The 26,868-nt window shown below is 39.5% G+C and overlaps 1 protein-coding gene and 1 long non-coding RNA gene across 3 annotated transcripts in view; one reads left to right on the top strand and one right to left on the bottom strand.

Moving 5' to 3' along the window:
* Positions 1-759: 759 nt before the first annotated feature.
* Positions 760-26,868, top strand: part of LOC132661149 (uncharacterized) — an 86,924-nt gene continuing 60,815 nt past the window's right edge. The window contains exon 1 of one of the 2 annotated variants that reach the window (XR_009602082.3): positions 760-954. This is a non-coding gene — a long non-coding RNA (uncharacterized LOC132661149). The other variant, XR_009602084.3, reaches the window with a different exon arrangement.
* On the bottom strand, positions 7,278-9,525 carry LOC132686103 (heat shock cognate 71 kDa protein). Its single transcript, XM_081790345.1, has one exon. The coding sequence runs from the start codon at positions 9,446-9,448 to the stop codon at positions 7,508-7,510; it is 1,941 nt and encodes a 646-aa protein (XP_081646471.1). The 5' UTR covers positions 9,449-9,525; the 3' UTR covers positions 7,278-7,507.

Raw genomic sequence — 26,868 nt, 5'->3', positions numbered from 1 at the left:
ATGGCTGCTGACTGATCAGGTGGTTGTTTTTGAAGGCTGGGGTGGCGGTGGCAATTTCTTAAAATAAGACAACAATGAAATCTGCCATTATCAATCGACTCTTCCTTTCACTCGAATACTGAGAGGCCATTGTGAGGTTATTAACTGGCCTAAATCAATATTGTTGTGTCTCAGGGAATAGGGAAGCCCAAGGAGAGGGGAGAGAGGTGAGGTATAAGCAGGGAAGGACTGGTTGGTGGGGCTTTAGAACACTCCCGACACTTATCAGTTAAATTCACCGTCTTATATGGGCAAGGTTTGTGGTGCCCCCAAATAATTCCAACATACCCAAGATCACTGATCACAGATCACCATTACAAATATAATAATGAAAAAATTTGAAAAATTATGAGAATTACCAAAATGTGACACAGAGGCACAAAGTAAGGAAATGCCGTTAGAAAAATGGTGCCAATAGACTTGACTTGACACAGGGTTGCCACAAACCTTCAGTTTGTAAAGAACGCAGTTTATTTGCAAAGCACAATGAAAAAAGGTTTGCCTATACCGATGTTGTAGAAGCTAAGGGCTAATCTTTATAGAAGCCTATTTCCTAACACAATAGATTTTTACTGCTCTAAAAAACAGAAGGGTTTAGTGTATGCTTACTTTCCACTTCTGTATTCTAACAAGTGATTTTGTAGGTTGTGTGAGTCATTCTCCTCAAGGCCAAGCAGCTCTTAGCTTCTTTTATATAATTACCTTCCTTTGTGGCAAATCAGTATTTCCTCTAATCCGCAGTGTTTTCTGGGCCTCCTTATAGGAAATGGCTTCCATTGTTGGATACGTTGAATTCGAAATACTATGGTAGATGCCAGGAAATTGGGAATGGCTGGAGAAGCTAGGAAGTTATTTGAATGTCAAGGAGTTCTAGAATTCTGTGGAAAGAAGATAAGATGTTCCTTAAGCAGCCAGGTATTAGAAGGGTTTGTTATGGGATGGAGGGAGCTCTATTTGTGGTGGGATCAGAGGAGGTGTGGCCTTGGCGGAATGTTGCAGAAGATTCTGTTACAAAGAGAAGATCCTGGTAAGTACTATTGTTGGGAAAGTTTCCTTCTCTGAGGTGGATTTGAGACTTTGCTTGGCTGTTTTCCAGTGGTTTGTGGTCACCTGAGAAACACAAAATCTAAGATTCTGTAAACCCAACACAGTGTTCACTTCTTCAGTCCCAGTTTTTACAGATAAAAAATGGAAGGCCAGGGAACTCACAAAAGTGAAGGGGTCACTCAGCCTGCAGTCTAGGAATTATTTATAAATAATAGTAATGCAGTGAAACATGTGAATGGCAAGTGCATCTTGAGTAGTGCAGGGCAATATGAGTTCATGACTGGAGGGTGGGGGGGGGGGAGGGGGTGTCAAGGGTGGGGCCTGAGGGAAGGAATGGGAAGGAACCAGAAGTGGCTAAATGGAAAGTTTATGAGATAATGTGGAGAAAGCATTTAGGACACTGCTGACACCTCCAACTGCTTAGTAAATGTTTTCTATTCTTTCCTTTCCTCTTCTTGCCCCTCTTCTTCCTCATCCTGCCCAAGGCAGCCCACTGGGTGAAAAACTGGGGTGCAGAGCCAAACCAAGGATGGTCAGCTTCTGTGGAAGTGCCCCCATGCTGGAAGCAAGAGGGATGGGAATGAAAATGATGTTGTTGAATTTGAGCTGAGCAGGGAAAACAGGGAAGCTTAAGGAATCTCCTTGCCCTTTGTGTTCCAGGAAATGGCTTACTGCAAAGAAGTACCCTTCCCATATGGGTTAGATAAGGCTCCTGGGTAGCCTTTTCATTATCCAAATTCCCATTCTTGGCCTCATCAATGATTGGATGAACTGTTTTTGTCCCCACTGATCAGTAGGAACAAAATGCTGTTAACTGAATCCAGGATACGGTTCTCTGGTTCTCTCAGGGGATTGAACCTGGGCCCACCCTCAGCTTTGGCCAGCATATAGCCTTTCCTTAAGGGTCCTCTTGGAAAAGAGGCCAGCCTCAGGGTAAGACATTCTCTGAACTGCCACACAACCATGCATATATTGGTTCCTTTCATCCCATAGCCTTGTATTCTCTACTTTATAGAAGAAAACTTTTCCCAAACTTGAGATGCTTGCTGATCTGTCCATCAATGTTCTCCTTACTGCAATAATCCTTCCCCACTCTTGCAATGATCTCTACTAATGAAGTCTCTTACTAGTCTGGATCTGATTTTGATTTGACAGAGTTTTGTGATAGCTTGCAAGATGGCCCTCAATGATCCCCACTCCTGATACTCACTCTCTTGCATCATCCCCACCCTTGAGTGTAAGCTGGACCTCGTACTTTGCTTCTGAGAAAGGTCAAATAAAATGGGAGTCATTTATGTCAAGGGATTTTATTTTATTTTTAATTTTTTTAAATGTTTATTTTTGAGAGAGAAAGAGAGTGCGTGAGGGAGGGGCAGAGAGAGAGGGAGACAGAGAATCCCACTCAGGCTCTGCACCATCAGCACAGAGCCCGACTAGGGGCTCAACTCACCAACTACAGGATCATGACCTAAGTGGAAATCAAGAGTTGGACAAAACCAACCGAGCCACCCAGGCACCCCTATGTCAAGAGAGTTTAAAGTGGAGCTGGGAGGCCATTAAGGAGGTGGCCTTATGCATATCCTTACCGGTGGAACCATGAACTTTTGAACAGGGCCAAAGTGCAAATACTCCAAGAACTCTGCAGGCAAGAAGGCTTGCCACTTGCTACAGTAGCAAACTTTTGCTTAGTGATAGCCTTAGCAACCAATTATATTTGGCCAAGATTAGTTTTCTGCTGCCAACACCAATCAAAAGTCTTTGTAAACAACTTATACAAGCATTCCCTTTTTTTGTCTTTAAAAGCCCCTGACTTTTGCTGTTTGGGTTGCTACCCAAATCCTGAACTGCAATTCTTTGATCCCAAATAAATGCTTTTGCTTAACTGTTGCCTCCCGACAATTTAAGGTTGACACTTCTAATGAATAGAATATATGGCAAAAGAAGTTGGATGTCACTTCTAAGATTAGGTTGCAAAAGACTCTGACTTCTGTCTTGCTCACATTCTCTATCTCTGGCTCTTTTTGGTTTCCTGGCTCTGATGAAAGAAACTGCCATGTTGTGGGCTACAGAGACCCATGGAGAGAAACAAGGGGCAAGGAACTGAAAGTCGCTGCTGGCCCACAGCTGGTGAGGAACCGAAGCCCTCAGTCCAATAAGGCCTCAAAAAAACTGAATCCTGCCAACAACCAAGTGAGCAGGATTGTTGAGAGTGGACTTGGAAGTGGATCTTTCCCTAGTTGATGCTTAAGATGACTACAGAACTGGGATGCTAAGGATTGAATATTTGTATCCTCTCCCCTCCAAATTTATATGTTGAAATCTAAACCTCCAATGCAATGGTATTAGTAGGTGGGGATTCTGGGAGGTAATTAGATCATGGACCACTCATGAATGGGATTAGTACCCTTATAAAAGAGACTCCAGAAAGATCCTTCACCCCTTCTGCCACGTGAAGTTACAGCAAAAAGACTTAAGTCTATGAACCAGAAAGCACATTCTTTCTTTTTTTTTTTTAATGTATTTTTAATTTACATCCAAGTTAGTTAGCATATAGTGCCATAATGATTTCAGGAGTAGATTCCAGTGATTCATCCCCTATGTATAACACACAGTGCTCATCTCAACAAATGTCTTCCTTAATGCCCCTTACCCATTTGGCCCATCCCCACCACCACAATCCCTCCAGCACTCCTCAGTTTGTTCTATTTAAGAGTCTCTTTGTTTTCCCCCTCCTTGTTTTTATATTAGTTTTGCTTCCCTTCCCTTATGTTCATCTGTTTTGTGTCTTAAATTCCTCCTATGAGTGAAGTCATATGATATTTGTCTCAGAGAGCACATTCTTACCAGACATCAAATGATCTTGGGTTTGTACCTTGATCTTGGACTTCTCAGCCTCTGGAACTGTGAAAAATAAATTCCTGTTGTTTATAAGCCATACAGTCCGTGGTATCCTGATATAGCAACCCTAATAGACTAAGACACAGGTGATACCTTAATTGCATACTTGTAAGAGACCCTAAACCAGAGGACCAGCTAAGCCACACCTGGATTCTTGACCCAAAGAAACTGTGATAATGAATATTGTTTTAAGCCACAATTTTTGGGGGGTAATTTATTACACAGCAGTAAATAACTACACAAAGTTGATGATAGGAATCCTCCACAGAGGTCCAGGACCTGAGGACATAAAGTCTGTCTCCTGAGTAGCTATAGGAAGATCAGACCAAAAATGGTGGTTAAGCATGGAGAGACTAAATACATACATGGACAATGACCCGACCATATATTACAAAAGAAGTCTGTAATAACCAGCCTAGAAGCTAAACCACAACCTCTGCAGCAATTGTCCCAGAATGGTCAGGACCTGGTCAATAATTGTCAGCTTCCTGATTTTTTTTCATTTCATTTCATTTCATTTCATTTCATTTCATTTCATTTCATTTCATTTTTCACTTCACTTCACTTCACTTCGTTTCATTTCATCATGGTAAGTGTACTTAATCCCCATCCCTATCGCACCCATCCCCCAACTCACTGCCTGTCTGGTAACCATCGGTTTGTTCTCTATGGTTGGGTTTGTCTCTTGGTCTGTCTATTTCCCTCTTTTTTCTTCGCTCAGTTGTTTTGTTTCATAAATTTCACATATGAGTGAAATCATATGGTATTGGTCTTTCTTTGGCTGACTTACTTCACTTAGCATTATACTCTGTAACTCCATCCATATCATTGCAAATGGCAAGATTTCATTCTTTTTTATGGCTTAGTAATATTTTTCTGAGTAATATATTACATCTTCTTTATTCATTCATCAAATTGATGTACACTTGGGCTGCTTCCATAGTTTGGCTATTGTGAATAATGCTGCTATAAACATAGGAGTGCATGTATCCCTTTGAATTCATGTTTTCACATTCTTTGGGTAAATACCCAGTAGTCGATGGCTGGATCATAGGGTAGTTCTATTTTTAACTTTTTGAGGAACCTCCACACTCTTTTCCACAGTGGCTGCATCACTTTGCATTCCTACCAATAGTGCAGGAGGGTTCCTTTTTCTCCACATCCTCGCCAACATCTGTTGTTTCTTGTGTTGTTGATTTTAACCATTCTGACAGGTGTAAGGTGATTTCTTGTTGTAGTTTTTACTTGCATTTCCCTGATGATGAGTGATGTTAAGCATCTTTTCATGTGTTCCTTGGCCATCTGGATGTCTTCTTTGGACGAATGTCTTTCATGTCTTCTTATTTTTTTTTGAATTATTTGTTTTTGGGTATTGAGTTGTATCAGTTCTTTATATGTTTTCTATACTAATCCTTTATCAGATATGGTCATTTGCAAATATCTTCTTCCATTCAGTAGGTTGCCTTTCAGTTTTATTGTTTCCATCACTGTGCAGAAACATTTTATTTTTATGTAGCCCCAGTAGTTTATTTTTGCTCTTATTTCCCTTGCCTCAGGAGACATATCTAGAAAAATGTTATTATGGCCAATAGTGCTCTCTTCAAGGATTTTTTTTGGTTCAGATCTCACACGTAGGTCTTTAATCTATTTTGAATTTATCTTGGGGTATGGTGAAAGATAGTGGTCCAGTTTCATTCCTTTGCAAACGGCTGTCCAGTTGTCCCAGCACCACTTGTTGAAGAGACTGTCTTTTCCCCACTGTATATTCATTCTTCTTTTGTTGAAGATTGATTGACCACATACTTGTGGGTTTATTTATGGGTTTTATGTTCTATGTCATTGCTCTCTATGTCTATTTTTATGTCAATACTATACTGTTTTAATTACTACTACCTTGTAATATAACTTAAAATCTGGTACTGTGATACCCCCAGTTTTTTCTTTTTCAAGATTGCTTTGGCTGTTTGGGGCCTTATTGGTTTCATACAAATTTTAGGATCATTCTAGTTCTGTGACAAATGCTGATGGTATTTTGATAGAGACTGCATTAAATCTGTAGATTTCTTTGGGCGGTATAGACATTTTAATAATATTTATTCTTCCAACTCATGAGCATGAAACATTTTTCTAGTTCTTTGCATTGTCTTGAATTTTTTTCATCAGTGTTTTATAGTTTTCAGAGTACATGTCTTTCACTTCTTTGGTTAAGTTTATTCCTAGATAATTTATTGTTTTTGGTGCAATTGTAAATGGGATTGTTTTTTAATTTCTCTTTCTGCTGTTTCATTATTAGTGTATGGGAATGCAACAGATTTCTGTACATTTATTTTATATCCTGCAACTTTACTGAATTCATTTATCAGTTCTAGTAGTTTTTTGATGGAGTCTTTTGGGTTTTCTATATATAGTATTATGTCATCTGCAAATAATGGCAGTTTTACATCTTCCTTACCAATTTGGATGCCCTTTATTTCATTATGGTGTCTGATGACTGTGGCTAGGACTTCCAGTACTATGTTGAATAAAAGTGGTGAGAGTGGACATCCTTGTCTTGTTCCCGACCTTAGGGAAAAAGCTCTCAGTTTTTCACCATTGAGTATAATGTTGGCTGTGGGTTTTTCTTATATAACCTTTATTATGTTGAGGTATTTTCCCTCTAGACTTCCTTTTTGAGGGTTTTTATCATGAATGAATGTTGTACCTTGTCAAATGCTTTTTCTGCATCTATTGAAATGATCATATGGTTTTTATCCTCTCTAGTATTGATGTGATGTATCGTGTTGACTGTTTTGTGAATAGTGAACCATGCTTGCATCCTGGGAATAAATCCCACTTGACGCTGGTATATTTTTTGTAATGTATTGTTGGATTTGGTTTCCTAATATTTTGTTGAGGATTTTGCTTCTATGTTCATGAGAGATATTAGCCTGTAGTTTTCTTTTTTTGTGGTGTCTTTATCTGGTTTTGGTATCAGGGTGATACTGGCTTCATAGAATAAATTCGGAAGTTTTCCATTCTCTTGTATTCTTTGGAAAAGCTTGAGAATGGGAATTATCTCTTCTTTAAATGTTTAGTAGAATTCACCTGTGAAGCTATCTGGTCCTGGACTTTTGTTTCAGCACTTTGAATGTATCCTGCCAATCCCTCCTGGCCTGCAAAGTTTCTGCTGAAAAATCTGATGACAGACTTATGGGGTTTCCCTCGTATGCAACTGTCTTTTCTGTGGCTTTTAATTTTTTTCTTTTTTTTTTTTTTATTTTTTTTATTTATTTATTTTTTTTTTATGGTGCCAATTTTAAATACAGTTTTATTTAAGACATTGCATTTTCCACTTAACAATACAGTGCTTATAAAGTGCAATGTTGTATTTCCTTTCCTTGTGCACATATTCCATATTCAAGTATCAAGAATGCCCAGTTTCATTAACTATAGCAGCTCAACTTCACTGCCATGGAATTTGCTACAAATTTGGGTCCTTCAAATGTTTTGTGTGGAACAATGCTAGACCTATGCTCAGGTTGGCTTAATCAACCTCTTCAATGGTGGGCCCGGAGGAGGCACCACCAGAGGGGGGAGCTCCACCACCAGGGAAGCCTCCAGGCATTCCTCCAGGCATGCCTCCTGCACTCTGGTACAGCTTCGTAATGATGGGATTGCAGACCTTCTCCAGCTCTTTCTGCTGATGCTCGAATTCTTCTTTTTCTGCAGTCTGGTTCTTATCCAGCCAGTTGATGATCTCATTACACTTGTCCAGAATCTTCTGTTTGTCCTCATCGTTGATTTTACCCTGAAGCTTTTCATCTTCGACAGTTGCTTTCATATTGAATGCGTAAGATTCAAGGGAATTCTTGGAGGACACCTTGTCTCGCTGCTTCTCATCTTCAGCTTTGTACTTCTCAGCTTCCTGGACCATGCGCTCAATGTCTTCCTTGCTCAAGCGACCTTTGTCGTTTGTGATGGTGATCTTATTCTCTTTTCCTGTGCTCTTATCCACAGCAGAGACATTGAGAATGCCATTAGCATCAATATCAAAGGTGACCTCGATCTGAGGAACGCCACGGGGGGCAGGAGGTATGCCTGTGAGTTCAAACTTGCCCAGTAGGTTGTTATCCTTGGTCATGGCACGCTCACCTTCATAAACCTGAATGAGCACACCAGGCTGGTTGTCAGAGTAGGTAGTGAAGGTTTGGGTCTGTTTGGTAGGAATGGTAGTATTGCGCTTGATGAGAACAGTCATGACTCCGCCAGCGGTTTCAATGCCGAGAGAAAGGGGAGTGACATCCAACAGCAGCAAATCTTGAACATTTTCAGATTTGTCTCCAGAAAGGATGGCTGCCTGCACAGCTGCACCGTAAGCGACAGCCTCATCAGGGTTGATGCTCTTATTCAGTTCCTTCCCATTGAAAAAGTCTTGTAGAAGTTTCTGAATCTTGGGGATACGCGTAGAGCCGCCCACCAAGACAATATCGTGGATCTGAGACTTGTCTAGCTTGGCATCCCGAAGGGCTTTCTCTACAGGGTCCAGCGTGCCACGGAACAGGTCAGCGTTTAACTCTTCAAACCGGGCACGAGTAATAGAGGTATAGAAGTCGATTCCTTCATATAGAGAATCAATCTCAATACTGGCCTGGGTGCTGGAAGAAAGCGTACGCTTGGCGCGCTCGCAAGCGGTACGGAGGCGACGGACCGCCCTCTTGTTCTCACTGATGTCCTTCTTGTGTTTGCGCTTGAACTCCGCAATAAAATGGTTTACCATTCGGTTGTCAAAGTCTTCTCCACCTAAGTGGGTGTCTCCAGCAGTAGACTTGACCTCAAAGATCCCGTCTTCGATAGTGAGGATTGACACATCAAAAGTGCCACCTCCCAAGTCAAAGATCAGCACATTCCTCTCGGCTCCAACCTTTTTGTCTAAGCCGTAAGCGATAGCAGCAGCTGTTGGCTCATTGATGATTCGAAGTACATTAAGACCGGCAATAGTTCCAGCATCTTTGGTAGCCTGACGCTGAGAATCGTTAAAATAGGCAGGTACTGTGACTACAGCATTAGTAACAGTCTTCCCAAGGTAAGCCTCTGCGATTTCCTTCATCTTTGTCAAAACCATAGAAGATACTTCCTCTGGATAGAAACTTTTGGTCTCTCCCTTGTATTCTACTTGGACCTTGGGCCTGCCGGCATCATTCACCACCATGAAGGGCCAATGCTTCATATCAGATTGGACAACAGCGTCGTCGAATCTACGTCCAATCAGGCGTTTGGCATCAAAAACTGTGTTGGTGGGGTTCATTGCAACTTGATTCTTTGCAGCATCACCGATCAATCGTTCGGTGTCAGTAAAGGCGACATAACTTGGGGTGGTTCGGTTTCCCTGATCGTTGGCAATTATTTCCACTTTCCCGTGCTGGAAAACACCCACACAGGAGTAGGTGGTGCCAAGATCAATGCCAACTGCAGGTCCCTTAGACATAGTTGCTTCAGGATGGGCCCGGCCCCGCTTGCCAAAGAAACAGCTACCTGGAGAGCTAACGCCGCGTTGAATGAGGCCTTCTTTTTTTTTTTTAATGTTTATTCATTTTTTGAGAGAGGGAGAGACAGAGTGCGAGTGGTGCAGAGGCAGAGAGTGAGACACAGAATCCAAAACAAGCTCCAGGCTCTGAGCTGTCAGCACAGAACCCCATGTGGGGCTTAAACTCATGAACTGCGAGATCATGACCTGAGCCAAAGTCAGATGCCCAACTGACTGGGCCACCCAGGTGCCATTTTGTTTTGTTTAAGTAGTATCTACACCCAGTGTGGGGCTTGAACTCACAACCCCAATATTAAGAGTCACAAGCTCTTCCAACTGAGCCAGCCAGGCACTCCTAAAAAAATTTTTTTATCACTACTTTTTTGCCATTTTGATTACTATGTCTCTTGGTGTATTGAGTTTTTGTGGGGATCTCTGTGCATCCTGGATCTGGCTATCTATTTCCTTCTCCAGATTAGGGAAGTTTTCAGCTATTATTTCTTCACATAAATTTTCTGTTCCTTTTTCTCTCTTCTTCTTCTGAAACCTCTATAATGGGAATGTATTAACCTTGATGGATTCACTGAGTTCCCTAAGACTATTCTCAACTTGCAGGGGTTGGGACTTGGTGTAAGCAAGTTAGGTAACAAATGTTGGGGCAGTGTTGGTTCCACAGATGGGGCGTGGGGAGGGAAATTGCGCCTGTTAGCTCCGTTGTTCCTGGAGGGCTCTCCCATGATCCTTGCCTCTCCAGGCCATGCTCTGAGATGGGCAAGTCTTTTTCCCTCCTGTCTGCCCCTGGCATTCTTCAAAGTACTGGTTCTACACTATATCTGCAAGAGCTGTTTGTCATGCTGGTTCTTTAAGGGCAGAGGGATTCTGCTTCCTAACACCTTCTAGGTTCTCCCAGAGCAGAGCCACTGATTTTTAAAATTCCAGGCTTTACGTCCTGCTGATTGTAAGAACTCATGAGATTTGGCCCCTCTCACTTTCAAAGGCAAATATTATGGGGGTTCATCCTCCCTATTCATCTGTGGACTCCCTGGTGTGAAAGTCTGTTTTTCACCCTTCTCTGCACCACCAGCTCCATCCCCCCATCGTTGGCCATGGTCCCTTTCACTCCCAGACCACATCTTCACTCTTTCCACCTTCTTCAGTGTGGCTTCTTCTCTACCTTTAGTTGTGGAATTTGTTCTGCCAGTCTTCAGGTCATTTTCTGGGTTGTTTATGCTTATGCGAATGTTATTTAGTTGTATCCATGGGATGAGGTGAGCATAGGGTCTTTCCACTCCACCATTTCCCAACTGACCTTGCCAGTTTCCCGATTTTTTGCCCCTATTTTCAACTCAAGACCAAGCTTAAAAGCCAAATATGCTTTCCAAATCAATTATATAACATGTTCCACTTCTAATTAGCTGGCATCCAGCTCCTTATGCTAACAAACTCCAATCAGAGCTTATGAGGCTATCCTCATGCCTTTTTTTTTTTTTTTTACTGTAAAGCTTCCTGCTTGCTTTTGAATCTCTACCAAATGGCAAATGATGGTGGCTGACTCCTCTGTTATAGCAAGCTCTGAATAAATAGCTTCTGTTTGTTCTCATTTAGGTAATCTTCATTTATTTCCATGCAACCTTTTCCTCCATTCATATGTGTTCCATTCCCTCCTACCTATAGGACCAAGATGTTCTAAATGTTCCTGCAGAAACAGTAGGAGCAGTAACACAGGTGGCTAATAACCAGTTATCTTTTCCCTTCTTCTCCACTCTATATGTTAGCATTCACTGTAGGTTATCTTGTGATTAATTGCTTGTTGGCTGGAGCCTTTAATTTATCCAAATTGAGAGGTGGTATTGATTGAGAATCAAAACTGTACTTTCTTTCTCACTCCAGTACTCAAAAGAGAAACATGGGTTCAAAATGAAGTTATGGAGCCCTAATTCTCAGACAGTGTGAGAACGCTGCGGAACAGCTTTAACCAGGGTGGAAAGGGGCAGTCTCTATTCATAGCTGTGTTACTGTTTTCTAAGACATAGGCCAAAAGAAGGAATTTGAACTTCTCTAATGGGAGATAGGAAAGTCTGAAGAAGGAAATGAGTCCTCGTGATGGTAAAATATGTTTCATTTCAGATGGCTTTGAGGGAAAAAAATAGCTGCAACTCAGAGTGGAAAAATTCCCCCCTGTTTTTCTATCTTTCCAACATTCCACTGCCCCAAAGCTCCCTCTCCCACTTCCTTACTTCCTAGCAGAGCCAGAAGATGGTAAGACCAGAGTTCAGCCAACAGTTCTGCTAAATCAGATAAAGCCATTTTCACTTATCAAATGCCTGCAGTTATGGATTTCTTTTTTTTTTTTTTTTAATTTTTTTTTTCAACGTTTTTTATTTATTTTTGGGACAGAGAGAGACAGAGCATGAACGGGGGAGGGGCAGAGAGAGAGGGAGACACAGAATCGGAAACAGGCTCCAGGCTCCGAGCCATCAGCCCAGAGCCTGACACGGGGCTCGAACTCACGGACCGCGAGATCGTGACCTGGCTGAAGTCGGACGCTTAACTGACTGCGCCACCCAGGCGCCCCATGGATTTCTAATGTCCAATAAGGGTACTAGGGATTGGTTATTCTGAAGGGAGAGTCAGACAGAGGTATTTGTGGCTTAAAAGAGAAAGGTCTATGAGAAGAAAAGAGAAGGAAAAGTTGGAAATTGGCATATATTTAGAAGCTCTGGACAATAAAGCTTTATTCTTTTATTCAAAGAACTGAAACTTGGATCAGGGAAAAGGCAATCGATTTTTTTCATCATTCCTTTCCAACCCCATGTGGATTTAGCAATAAAGATTGGCATAATTTTTCATCAGAATTCAATGAAAGGAAGGTGGGAATATAGAAAAAGAGTTATTACCAGAGCTCATCTACTAGGCTGAGGAAACAACTTCATTATAGACCACAAAGTGATGAGGATATGCCCTGAGGATGATGGCCCAGTTGGAGACATAGTAAGATGGATTCTATCCCTGTTCCCCGCCCCTCACTGCTGCCTGTTTCTCCCTTCCAGAAAGGTTATTAGAGACATCATTTGTGGAAGAAAGAAAGGAGGAGCTTGCCATATGGATTACATCAATGGATAAATCTAACCTGATTCTTCTCATGGTTTCTTTGCCTTCCATTATTTCATCTTGTGCTTCTCCTGACTGGTGAAAAAACTCAGAACCCTGGCAGGAGTGTGCTGTACTTGATGGTGTTCCTAAAACAGAGGGTGGCTGTAAGGATAGGAAGAAATATCACTCACAGAGATTTCCAGCATAGAACCCAGCATATGGATGATCCTCAATAAATGGTAGTAGATGCTGATATAGAGTGAAACATTGCTATTGGCTACAATTATTACTCAGTAGTGCTCTGGAAATATTAGTATAACCTCAGTGAAACATAGGCAATGTTTCTTGCTCCTGGGTTGTTGAGAGCATCTGGAGAGAGGAACTCTCCCTTACGAGCATCCTCTTCTATCCTGTGTAGCAGAGCTCTTTGTCTGGGATCTTCTCCCGTTTCTTCTTCATCAAACTCCACTTTTCTTTGTTGTCTCTTCAGAGCTCTATTACCCCCATGTACATGTTATGTGTTAATGAAAGGGTATTGATTATAATTATACATAATATATTATTAAGGTAAATGGATGTTTTGGGGTATATGGATGGCTCAGTTGAACATCTGACTCTTGATTTCAGCTCAGGTCATGATCCCAGGGTTGTGGGATCCACACTGCTTAGGATTCTCTCTCTCTCTCACTTTGCCCCTCTCCCCCGCTTGCTCACTCTCTCTCTTTAAAATAAAATAATAACAAAATGGATATGTTTTAAAATATTTTTTCTTTAAATTTCTGAAAGAGTTTGTGTAGAGGTGGTATGACTTCTTTAAATGTTTGGTATGATTCATCAGCCAAGCCATTTGGACCTAGAGTTTTCTTTATGGGAATGTTTTTTAACTATAAGTTTATTTTTCTGATAGATATAGGACTACTTAGATTATTTCTTCTCATGTTTTGTATCTTCTTGATAGTTTGTGTCTTTCAAGGAATTTTATTTTATCTAAGTTGTTGACTTTACTAGCATAATGTTGTTTACTTATTATGCTTGTCCTTTATTATGCTTTTAATATCTATAGATTCTAGAGTGATGTTACTTCTCTAATTCCTGATATTGGCAATTTGTGTATTTCTTTTTTTTTTTTCCTTATAAATCTGGCTAGAGAGTTTCAATTTTATTGATCATCTGAAAGAACCAGCTTTTTATTTCATTGATTTTTCTCTGTTATTCTTTTGTTTTCTATTTCATTGTTCTCTGCATTTGCTCTTTATTATTTCCTTTCATCTGCTTACTTCGAGTTTAATTTGATCTTTTAAAAAATAGTTTCTTAATGTGGAAGCTGAAGTTATTGATTTGAGACTTTTAGTGTTTTTTAGTATAAATATTTGGTGTTATGACTATCACCCTAGGTATTGCTTTACCAGCATCTTATGAATTTTTAGTATGTTGTGTTTATTTTCATTCAGTTTAAAGTAATGTCTAATTTCCGTTTTGATTTCTTCTTTGATCCATTATTTAAAAACGCACCGGTTAGTTTCCTAATATTTGGAATTTTTCCAGAGATCATAATTGATTTCCAGTTTAATTCTATTGTGATCTTAGAAAAAATATTGTATTAATAATACTTTTAAATATATTGAGACTTCTCAATATCTTCAAGTCTTCTATATCTTTATTCATTTTCTATCTACATGTTGCAATAATTATTGAGATAGGTGATTGACATCTTTGACTAAGGTTATGAATTTGTCTACTTCTTGCAGTTCTATCAGTTTTTGCTTAATGTGTTTTATAGCTCTGTTATTCTGTATACAAGCATTTGTGTGGATTGTTATGTCCTCATGATGAATTTAACCTTTACCATTATAAAATGAACTCCTTTGTCCCTGGTAATACTCTGTTGTGAAATCTACTTTGTCTGATATTAATATATCATACAGATTTCTTTTGCATAGCATTAACATGATATACCTTTATTTTACTTTTTATTTATTTGTGTGTTTACATTTAAAGTATATTTCTTGTATATGGTTGGGTCTTCTTTCTTTTTTTTAATCAAAACCAGACAATCTCTGCCTTTCAACTAGAATGTTTGATCATTTATATTTAATATGATTAGTTATATGATGAGATTTAAGTCTACCATCTTACTGTTTTCTATTTGTGCCATCTGTACTTTGTTTCTTTTTTCCTTTTGTGTGCCATATTTTGGATTATTTTTTATGATCCCATTTATTTACTTTGTAAATAGCTAGAAATGTTTTTTTATGTGTTATTTTGGTGGTTGTTTTAGTGTTTGTATTATATATATTTAACTTATCACAGATTACCTTAAAGTCTGTGATATTGTGATTTTTAAATAAGAAATTTATAGTTGGTCTTGTCCAAAGAAGACATCAAGATGGCCAACAGACACATGAAAAGATGCTCAATATCACTAATCATCAGGAAATACAAATCAAAACCACAATGAGATACCATCTCACACCTGTCAGATGGTTAAAATCAACAACACAAGAAACAACAGGTGTTGGCAAGGATGTGGAGAAAGGGGAACCCTCTTGCACTGTTGGTGGGAATGCAAACTGATGCAGCCGCTCTGGAGAACAGCATGGAGGTTCCTCAAAATTTAAAAATAGAACTACCCTATGATCCAGCAATTGCACTATTAGGTATTTACTCAAAGGATACAAAAGTACCTTTTGAAGGGGTTACATGCACCCCAATGTTTATTGCAGCATGATCAACAATACCCAAACTATGGAGAGAGCCCAAATGTCCATTGACTGATGAATGGATAAAGAAGATGTGGCATACATACACAATAGAATATTATTCAGCTATCGAACAGAATGAAATATTGACATTTGCAATGATGTAGATGGAGCTAGGATGTATCATGCTAAGCAATATAACTCAATCAGAGAAAGAGAAATACCATATGATTTCACTCATATGTGGAATTTAAGAAGCAAAACAGGTGACCATATGGGAATGGTGAAAAAAGAGAAGAGAGGGAAACAAACCACAAGAGACTCTTAATGATAGAGAACAAATTATGGGTTGATGGAGGGAGGTGGTGAGACATGGGCTAGATGGGTGATGGGTACTATGGAGGGCACTTGTGATGAGCACTGGGTGTTGTATGTAAGTGATGAATCACTGAATTCTATTCCTGAAGCCAATATTGCACTGCACGTTAGCTAACTAAAATTAAAATTTTATTTTATTTAAAAAAAATTTTAATGTTTTTTTTTTTTGAGAGAGAGAAACAGAGTGTGAGTGGGAGAGGGGCAGAGAGTGAGAAGGAGACACAGAATCCGAAGCAGGCTCCAGGCTCTGAGCTGTCAGCACAGAGCCTGAAGTGGGGCTTAAACTCATGAGCCAAGAGATCATGACCTGAGCCAAAGTCAGATGCTTAACGGACTGAGCCACCCAGGTGACCCTAAAATTTAAATTTAAAAAAGGGAAAAGTACCAAAAAAATGAGCTAAACATGAATTTGTAGGTTGCTATGATTAGTGTGAGCATCCTTTATGAAAGAATATATGACCAAATAAGAGAGAAGGTTATATTTAGGATGAGCCTTGATGAGTGGCAGTATGGAAGACATTCCAGGTAGAAAGATATCCTAAATAAAGGGCTGGCTTTGAGAGCACTGCCTTTAGAGGACAAAGGAAAAATGGGGGGTGCAGATTTATTATTAACGGTAGTATTTGGTGGTGGTTTTAAATTATGGGAGGTTTGAACTTTTTGAAGCCTAATAGAACAGCTAAAAAAGAATATGATTAAAAACACAAGCTAGAAAAGTTAGCGCTGGGTAAGCTTTTTAGTTGAGAAAGCAAGGAAATCTATAACCATCAGGGAAAAGGAAAGTAAATAAACTGAGAATATTTGGATGGAGCAAAGTCGAAGGAATTTAGATGTCTAGCACTGCTCGTTATTCCCATATGCCTTGATATAATGAGTAGGAATTATTAAACCTTTTTGAAATTATTCAGCTAGCTCTAAAATGAGGTATTGCTTGAATTCTTAGTTCTTTTTTTAGGTCTACCATAATGAAAACATATACACATTTTATGAAAGAAGAAGAAAGTTATTGAAAATAACTCAAAGGTTTAACATGATTTTTTGTGTTAATATTGTTTTAAGTTATTAAAGTGATTTTTGAGGTTTTTTTCTATGTTTGAATATATAATATGACATAAAAATCAGAATTAAGAACTTTCCAAGTGTTATTTAATAAGATGATCAGGTTACTTCAATTGATATTTTATTAATGTTATTTATTTTTATGTTTATTAATTGTTGAATTAAAAAGAAAGAAATATATAGTTGGTTTCATCCTCATTTCTGGTATAGAGCTCCTAAAACCCTTGGAATACCCTAAGTGATGAGAGTGATAAAGGTGTTTTTGGTATGTTAATTAGGTTGACTTTTAGAAAGCCCATAAGTCATCTAAGAATACAGGCTGGTTGCCAGTTGAGTCACCCAGTGATTAGCTGGTTGGAACTTTGAATCTCACCACCTTACTTCCAGGGAGGGGAGAGGGGCTGGAGATTGAATTAAGTCACCAATGGCCAATTATTTAATTAATCACACGTATATAATGAAACGTGCATTTAAAAAAAAAAAAAGGACAGGATTTGGCGAATTTCTAGGTTGGTGAACATGTAGAGATTCAGGGAGAGTGGGAAGGAAACTCACCCTTTCTCCATACCTTGCCTGTGCATTTCTCCCATCCGATTGTTCCTAAATTATATCCCTTTATAATAAACTGGTAATCTGGTAAGTAAATATTTCTCTGAATCCTGTGAGCCACAATAGCAAATTAATGGAACTGAAGAAGGGAGTCATTGGAACCTCCAATCTATGACCAGCTGAACAGAAGTGTAGGTGATAACCTGGGCTTGTGAATGGCATCTCAAATGTATGTATGTTGGGGGCAGTTTTGTAGGACTATCTCCAGGTAGATAGCGTCCGAATTGAGTTGATTATAGAACATCCAGCTGGTGTTGTAGAATTTCTTAGTGATATGGGGAAAACTCCACACAAACACATTGAAATTGGGTTCAGAATCATTAAAGTCATATTATACCACTTTACTATGGTATAAGAACCTTACAGTAACACACTGCCATTTCTCCCCCACTACATAATATTTTAAGGAGATTTAAATAATTTTTAAAGCTCTTACATATCTACTCATGTAGTAAATCTTTCCAATGTTCCTCACTCCTTTGTGAAGATCTATATTTTGATCTATCCTCATTTTCTTCTGCTTATTTAACATTTCTTATTGTATGGGTCTGCTAGTAATGAATTCTTTCAGATTTTTCTAAAAAATATTTTGTAAAAGTATTTTGTTTTCATTTTTTTTTTAGAAGATAGTTTTAAATTTTTTTTAATTTTTTTTTTTAACATTTATTTATTTTTGAGACAGAGAGAGACAGAGCATGAACGGGGGAGGGGCAGAGAGAGAGGGAGACACAGAATCGGAAGCAGGCTCCAGGCTCTGAGCATCAGCCCAGAGCCTGATGCGGGGCTCGAACTCACGGACCGCAAGATCGTGACCTGAGCCGAAGTCGGACGCTCAACCAACTGAGCCACCCAGGCGCCCCTGTTTTCATTTTTAAAAGATATCGTATTAGCTTTCTAGGGTTGCCATAACAAAATACCCAGACTGGGTTTCTTAAACAACAGAAATGTATTTCCCTTGAGTTCTGGAGGCCAAAAATTAAAGATCAGGGTATTCACAGGTTAGGTTTCTTCTGAAGCCTCTCTGTTTGGCTTGTGGATGGCTGCCTTCTATGTCCTCACATTGTTAGCTCTCAGACTGCATCTGTGTCCTATTCTCTTATTTTTTTTAAGTTTATTTTTTTTTATTTTGAGATATATATATATATATATATACACACACATATATATATATACACATATATATATACATATATATATACACACACATATATATATATATATATATATATATATAGAGAGAGAGAGAGAGAGAGAGAGAGAGAGAGAGAATGTGTGAGTGGGGGAGTGTCAGAGCAAGGGAGAGAGAATACCAAGCAAGGCTCAGTCTCACAAACTGAGAGATCATGACCTGAGCTGAGATTAAGTGTTGGACACTTTACAAACTAAGCCACCCAGGCACCCCCTTAATCTCTTATTATAAGGTATTACAAGGATGCCAGTCATACTGGATTAGGGCCCACACATACGACTTTATTTTATTTTAATTACCTCTTAAAAGTCCTATCTCCAAATACAGTGACATTCTGAGCTACTGGGAAGTTAGGATTTCAACATACAAATTTGGAGCTGGGCACAGTTCAGCCCCAAACAGATACTTTTTCCAGGTATAGAATTATAGGTTGACAGTTTCTTTCAGCACTTTGAAGATGTTCTCCATTATCACCTCACTTGCATTGTTTACCATAAGAAATATGCTGTCATCTTTCATTTTGTTCCTCTGAATATATTTACTCTTTTATTTCTCTGGCTGTTTTAAGATTTTCTCTGTATCCAAGTTTTGAGCAATTTTGGTATTATTTGTTTTGGTGCTATCTTCATGTTTCTTGTGCTGGAGGTTCAATGAGCATCTTAGATTCAAAGTTTTATCATTTGGGTCTGAAGCAGAAGTGATCTTTTCCTAGGACTCTTCATAGAATTGTGGCTCAAAAGATTTAAAAATTTAAACTTATTGGATTTTACCAATTTACCTTCCACAAAATGTCTACCAATTTACATTTCCATCAGCAGACAGTAGCATATTCTTTTTGATTATTGTCAATCTAAATGGTGATAAAAGTTCCTATTGTTTTCATTTGCATTTCTTTGATTACCTATGGAATCAAGCCTTTGTTCATGTTAATGGATCACGTGTTCTTATTTTTCTTAATTGTGTTAGTCATTTTAGCCCCTTCTCTACATAGCACCTGCTATGCACCAGGGAGCATTCTATACGCTAGGGATAGTGCAACAAACAAGAGATAGGGGGCTCTCCTCTCAGGGAGCTTGCCTTCAAATGGGAGTTGGAGAAGACAGCACACACATGCAACTTCAGATGGTGACACAAGCTATACAAAAATAAGATGATGTGATGCTGTATATACTGGGTCATTGCAGAAGGCTTCTCTGAAGATGTGATATTTGAATACCCAATTATGAGAAAGATTTAGGTATGCAAAGATATGGGGCAAACTCATAAGAGGAATAGGAAACAATAAGTGCAAATATTCTGAGGCAGGAAGGAGTTTAGTCTATTTCAAGACTCGAAGAAATCCCATGTGGCTAGAGAATAGTAAGTAGGAGAGAAAGTCAGGAGCTGAGGTCAGAGAGGTAGGCAGTGACAGATCCATGGAACCTATAAGGCCAAAGGAGGCCTGTAAACTCCTGTAAGGAGTTGAGATTTTATTCTAAATGTGAATTGCTTATACAAATCATTTGCCCATATTTCAATTGGAGTAGTCATATTTTTATATTGATTTTTTAAAACTATTATTGTATTAAAATTATTAACATCTATACATATGTGTATTGTAGATGTTTCCCTCTATTTTTCATTTGTCTTTTACCTTTGTTTACAGTGTTTTAAAAATCCCTTTTCCTTTCCTTTCTATTGTGCCTTCTAAAAAATTATAGTAACTCTATTATTAATCTTTCATAGCTCTAGGCTTGAGAAAGTTCTTCTACCAAAATTATAAAAATATTCACCCATATTTCCATCTCACTCATTACTTTCACACATCATCAATTTTTCCATTAGTTTTTAAAATTAAGTAATGTGTAAGACAAATATTTCTACCCCACCTCTGAGTCTCCCTGGAGGGACTAAGACCAATGGATTAAGAACTGGGTGATATTATACCTTTTACTTAATAATGAAAACATAGCAACATATATTATTTAATGTTTTGCTATGGCTATTTTGATGATCTTAGAGGGCCAAAAACCACATTTGGCTGGTGTTCATGGAGGTTAAACTCTAAACCTAACCATTGGGGAGAAATGGTCCCCTTCTCATTGCCTTCTTTTGTTCTCATCTATGATCCAGATTTTAAGTTTATTTATTTAGAAGAAGAGAGCATGAGGAAGGGGCAGAGAGAGAGGGAGAGAGAGAGAATCCCAAGGGGGCTCTGCACTGTCACAAAGAACCTGATGTGGGACTTGAACTCACAAACTGAGATCATGACCTGAGCCGAAATCAGACACTTAACCAACTGAGCCACCTAGGGACCCTATGATCCAGCTTTTGGGAGTTCTCTGCTAAGGCACCAGGATCCACCCCAGGGAAAAATACTCCTTCCTTTTAAAGCTCACCTTTAATTCAAAGTAATCAGAGCCCGTTAAGTTCTAGAGTTCTCCTCTGTGAAGCGGGAAACAAAGGACCCGAGACCAGCAGCTTCACAATCAGAAACTGTTCTGGGATCAGAAACAGCTTCTGTCTCTGCAGACACAATGTAGAGCTCAGAAAAGGCCAGGATGAATTAATTTTTTTTGATTTTTCATTGCTGGTACTAACTCTTAGTCACTTTATTCATAAAATGTCCTCACCCTGAAAATAATCCTGTTTCAGTTTTTTGAATATCACCCTTGGGGAGATATTAATCCTCTGGAAAATTTACAATAACCATATGGCTAAGATAGACAAACTGCCTGGGCTGTGAATTTGGAAAGCTGGCTGTAAGGAGCAGCTGCCCAGGCTCCATGCTTTGGCCAGAATGCTCCCACTAGCCCAGTAGTCTGGGTTTCTAAACTCCCAACAGATGGCAAAGTCTTAATGTTAATTGAGTCAGTGGTTTATATTTGAAATATTTTAATTCTGAAGTCACTTTTTCATATTTTCTCCCTTTTTCTGTCTCAATGAAAAAAGTATCTCAACTCCTTGCCAAGGTCAACCTTTGCGTTTATGCCATGGATCACCCACCCATCTTTGAACTCATTCCCTCAGCTCTTCAGCTCTCTTTTAATTTTACCACCCATAACACTTTTCATTTATTCTACAAACATGCACCTCAATCCTTAAAATGTTCTTTAAGCTGCCTACTCCTTTAAAATAGCTATCTTATCTGTATTATACATTGTCAATGGAATTTAATGATTAATGCATGGATTCTGGAAGTAAATTGCCTGGATTTGCACCTGTCACTGACTGTGTAAACTTGGACAAGTTTCTTGATCTCTCCTTGCCTCCATTTATTCATATGTAAATTCTGGATAATAATCGTAGCTATCTCTTAATTAATTAAAGTTAAATAAGTTAACACATGAAAAAAATAATAAAAATAAAATAGCTACCTTATCCAAATTAGCCACCTCAATCAATCCTCTCTGAGTCCCTTGTATGGTTCCTTCCAAATGATTATCTCATTTGTATTTATTTATTATTGTTTACTCATATTTTTACTGTATTCCTTACTACTATATCATTTCCATGAGGACAGGAATCATGTTTGCCTCACTCATTATTTTATCCATGAAAATCAATGAAGACCAACCAAATGAGTACAAGCACAGACTATTTATTCAAACTTGCAAGAGTGTCAGTCACCATCAGTTGGATTTTGGCAGAAGACAAAGACAAACTCAAAGACAGACTCAAAGACAGGCAGAAGAATGGAAAAAAGAAAAGGATTTGGGTATGTCCTGATTTGATGCTATTGGCATGGGGAAGCTTAAGTGGCCAAGCAGAAATGAGGCATTGCATGAGATTGGTTAGGAATACACATTTGGCTTTCTCCAATTGGTCCTAAGTTGGAAATAGGGAGCAAAAATAGAGAAGTTGTCAGTAATTAATTAAGTCCTGGCCATTTGGGGATGATTATTAGAGGGGTTATTATTTGGCTTCCTGGACTGGTTGTTATGGATAGTAGTTTGACTTCTTTGACTGCTTCCTGTAGGAAGTAGCTGGCTTCCTGGGCTGATTGTTACAGGTTATGGGGCAGAGCCCTATATTTATAGTCTAGTTATTATTCATTGTTACTCAGTCCCTCAGTCCCCAGGACCAGCACAGTGTCCAGCATAGAGTAATAACTCAATAGTTTTTTATGAATTAATTTGCATTTGGATGGCAACTCAGAATTTTATATTGCCCCTTTGAGATATAGTTCTTTTCATTTCTCTTCTACCCCTAGTTTCTGCTTTCCTGCAACTTGACTAGCTCCATTTTCCCAGTCACCTCCAAACTGTAGGTAAGTTAGAGATTCTCTGCAAGCTTTTTGTTTTTTTGTCTACATTTTTTTCTTAGAAAACATGTCTGCTTCCAAAGTGTCAAATAACACTTCCAGAGAAGTGATTCCAAAATTCTTTTCTCTAGCTCTGACCTCTCTTATGTACCCCAAGTCATTGTCTGATAAACAGCTCTATGCTGACATCTCACCAGCATCTTCAAGCCTATCATCAGCCTCTCCCATCTGGGAAGTCCTCTCTCTTCCTCCAGAGTTTTCTGTTTGGTCCGTTTGTAGCAAAAGCACTACTAAAAGTGCTTTCTGGTTCTGTGGGAGGGTAAATCTGAGGATGGATGTGAGCAGAACAGAAGGAAAGGTGGAAAATGCAAACAAGTGATTGGTTTTGTTGGCAGGAATACTGCCCCTCTGAGGTGCAAGAAGAGACTGGACACTCAAGCTGTCTCACGGGCTGGAGCTGGGGAATGTGATCCAATGTGAGAGACACCTGCCTTGGACACCAGAATAATCTCCAAATCTGTATCCTCCTGCCTTTCCCCACAAAAAAAGCAATGGGACAGTGGGAAATACCTAAGAAAACAGTAATTTTTGTGGAGGGTGTCAGTGAGGATGGGGTGGGAAAAGGAGTGGACAAGAACATGGTTGAAGAGGAACAGAAGGGGTGCTCAGCATTCTTTTATTGGCAGCAGAGGTGGTCTGATCCCAGTGTATTCATGTCAGGCTGCTGTGAATTACACACTTCTGTATGAAGTCCTATTCAGGAAAGCTATTCAAAAAGGAATCTTAAAGTAAGGGAAGCATACATGTTTTTGTTTTTCACTGGCTACCCAGAACTTCCCAGCATTCTCTGAGAAAGGACTTGAACAAGATTTAATGTTCCCATGTGGAAAAGTGAATAGGTTGCATCCGGTAGAAGGAATGTCCTCCACCCAAGACCTGGTATAATCTAGACTAGGGAAAGTACCTCTTACAAATGGGAGCATCAGAGTTGAGTTTTCAAAGGCTGTTGCTTCCTTTGTGATAGTTCTCTCTCCCCCACCTTTCATCTTTTATGTATTTTGTGGCACTGTATACAAAAGTGTGATCCAAATTTCCATAGGTTCTATTTTCCTAATTGTTTCTGATTCTGCCATATTCTGATTCACTGGTCTCTCCTATAGCCTGACTTAATGCCTCCTAGAGCTCTACTCACAATTAAGTTCCTACCATATGCATTTCTTATGTCATTCCCCTCCTATAAATTTCATCCTATATGTTGTCCTCAGCCTCTTTGTCTCCAGTTTGGCCCCCTTTTAATCTTCTCTTTATATAATGAAATCTTCTTTTAATCTGCAGTTTCTCATTACAGAAGGTAGAATGAATTACTAGGATCTCACAAAGATATTTATTTCTAAGTGTTCCTTTGCTAAAGAGTGTGAAGGAGACCATCAGTGAACAAGAGATTTCAAAAAATATTTAGAAGATAGAGGCACCTGGTGGTTCAGTCGGTTGAGTGTTCGGCTCTTGATTTTGGCTCAGGTCATGATCCCAGCATCATGGGATGCTGAGTATGGAGCTTGCTTAAGACTCTCTCTTTCTCCCTCTGTCCCTCTCCCCTGCTAGTGCTCTCTCTCTCTCTCTCTCTCCCTCTCAAATACATTTTTATAAATAAATAAATATTTAGAAGCTAGAGAGCATATGGAAACACACAAAGGGCACAGTGGTGGCCAGAAGAAATGGAAGAGGCAGCTGAAGTGGAAAGAGGAGCTCATTTCTGGAAGGAAGATGAGCTCTTATGGGCAGAGCTGGCAGGCATAGGGGGCAGTGAGAAAAAGCCTTCTGTCTTCTGCTCAGTTCTGGAGCTAAGGTAACCCAACTTTAACCCCCGGAGGGAGTCTTCCCTGAAAAGTTAAATTCTGGATAATGCTGAGATTTCATGTATCATGAAATACATGGTATTGACATCCCAAAGAGAACCATCTTTATTCCAGTATTTGAGGGGTCTGCACTCCAATATAGCTCCTGCCAACTCACTCTTGATAGCCTACATATATAATGGACAACGGTTGGGTGTATATAGAGTTTCAACCCATTATCTGCAGCAAGCAGCTCAGAAAGCCAACCTGCTATCTAAATTAAACTTACAGGAAGTTAGGCCGCTATTTTAACAACCAGCCCAGGAAGCCAGCCGATTACCCAATTAACACTTGGCCCCAACAGGCAGGATTTGATTAATGAGTGACAGCTTTCCTACTTTTTATCCCTGTTTCCAATGGAGGATCAACCAGAGAAAGCCAAATACACATTATTAACCAACCACCTAGGATGCCGCACTTCCAGTTAGCCTGCCTACAGCTTCCCCATGCCAACAGCCTCCATTAGGGCATACCTGAAGTTTTCCCCTTCAAAGCTTTTGGGTGTCTGCCAGAACTCAAGTGATGGTGACTGACTGCCTCATCACAGCAAGCTCTGACCAAATAGATTTGCTTGTTCTCATTTACTTCCATATGCAGAAGGTGCCTGCTAGCCAATAAGCCTTCCCCCATATACCCAGAACTCCCCATCAGCTTTGCTCTTCAGGGGCAAGAAGAGGCACAGATATAACCACAGGACACCTATACCAGCTAGCTAGAAAAATGAACCCAGCCTGTCATTCTTAAATACGGATACACAGCCAAGGTCACCAGACATAGAGAGAACCAGCAGCACACAGGGGAAGATTAAGATAGAACAGATTGCCCTTGGAGGAAATAGGTCATTCAGACACTAGGGGAAAAAAAAAAAGACAACAAAAATTCTGATTAAATCTTCAGTGAGAGTTGAGAAGATATTACATCCATAAAACCAAAAACAGCAGGCTATGAAGAACAAGGGAATAAAAAAAAAAAAATCTCCTGGAAATTAAAAGTGAATTTCCAAAATTAAAAAGATTGGAGGATTAAGAAACTAACCACACAGCAAAAAGGTAGCCTGTGTGGCAGAAAAGATAAGCCACATTTGGAACTTCTTCATAGGCTTAAATCCAGAAATGGTTCCAAAGTGGGTACCAAGGGACTGGCTGGCTGGGGCTGTGTGGTTCTGTGTTAGAGATCCTTTGACCTGTGTTTTAGCCACATGCATAGATCACTCTGATTAAAGCAAATCAGTTAACTGCAAATCTGATCATTCCATTCCGCTACTGAAAATTTTTACTCTTCTAACCACTTATGGGGAGGAAGCTTAGTCCCCATTTCCTGCTCATAACCTGCCATAGCCTGTGCCCTTCCCCTCTCCCTCCATTCCCCACATTTGCTCCAGCCCCACTTGCCAGGGTATTCTGTATAAGTCTCATGAGCTGAGATTGTGGCGTCAGACTTACCTGGTTTCAAACCCACATATGTCTGACCTAATTTAAAAGATGGGGGGCACCTGGGTGGCTCAGTCTGTTGAGCATTCGATTTCGGCAGGGTCATGATCTTATGATTCATGGGTTCAAGCCCTGAGATGGGCTCTGTGCTGACAGCTCAGAACCTGGAGCCTGCTTTGGATTCTGTGTTTCTGTCACTCTCAGCCCCTCCCCTGCTCATATTCTGTCTCTCCCTCTCTCAAAATAAATAAACATTTAAAAAAAGGAAAGAAAGATGGGTATGAGTGTGGCTCTCAAAGCTTTTGGAGCCATCAGATCAGCTAATACATGTTAGTAGCTTAACAGAGCCCCAGGCACAGAGTAAGTGATCAATATATACTAACAGTTATTAGGGTTCCCAGGACTAGTCTTGTTTTGGCTGTCTCAGTTTTAACCCTACTTTATTTTTATATTTTTACCCAAAAATCCTTTTTAAGAAGTCATTAAACTTGGGGTGCCTGGGTGGCTAAGTTGGTTAAGTGTCCAACTTTGGCTCAGGTCATGATCTCACAGTTTGTGGGTTCGAACCTGCACTGTGCTTTGTGCTGACAGCTCAGAGCCTGGAGCCTGCTTCAGATTCTGTGTCTCCCTCTCTCTCTGCCCCTCCCCTGCTTGCCCTCTATCTCTGTCTCTCAGAAATGAATAAACGTTAAAAATAAAAAGTCATTAAACTCTCAGCTTTATTACCACACACATACCCTCAGACACTTCATTCAGTCCTCAGGTTTTTTCTTTAGATGTTTATTC

The sequence above is a fragment of the Panthera onca genome, chromosome D1 (assembly GCF_046562875.1).
Source record: "Panthera onca isolate mPanOnc1 chromosome D1, mPanOnc1 haplotype 2, whole genome shotgun sequence".
Taxonomy (NCBI): domain Eukaryota; kingdom Metazoa; phylum Chordata; class Mammalia; order Carnivora; family Felidae; genus Panthera; species Panthera onca.
This window is presented reverse-complemented; position numbering and strand designations above follow the sequence as displayed.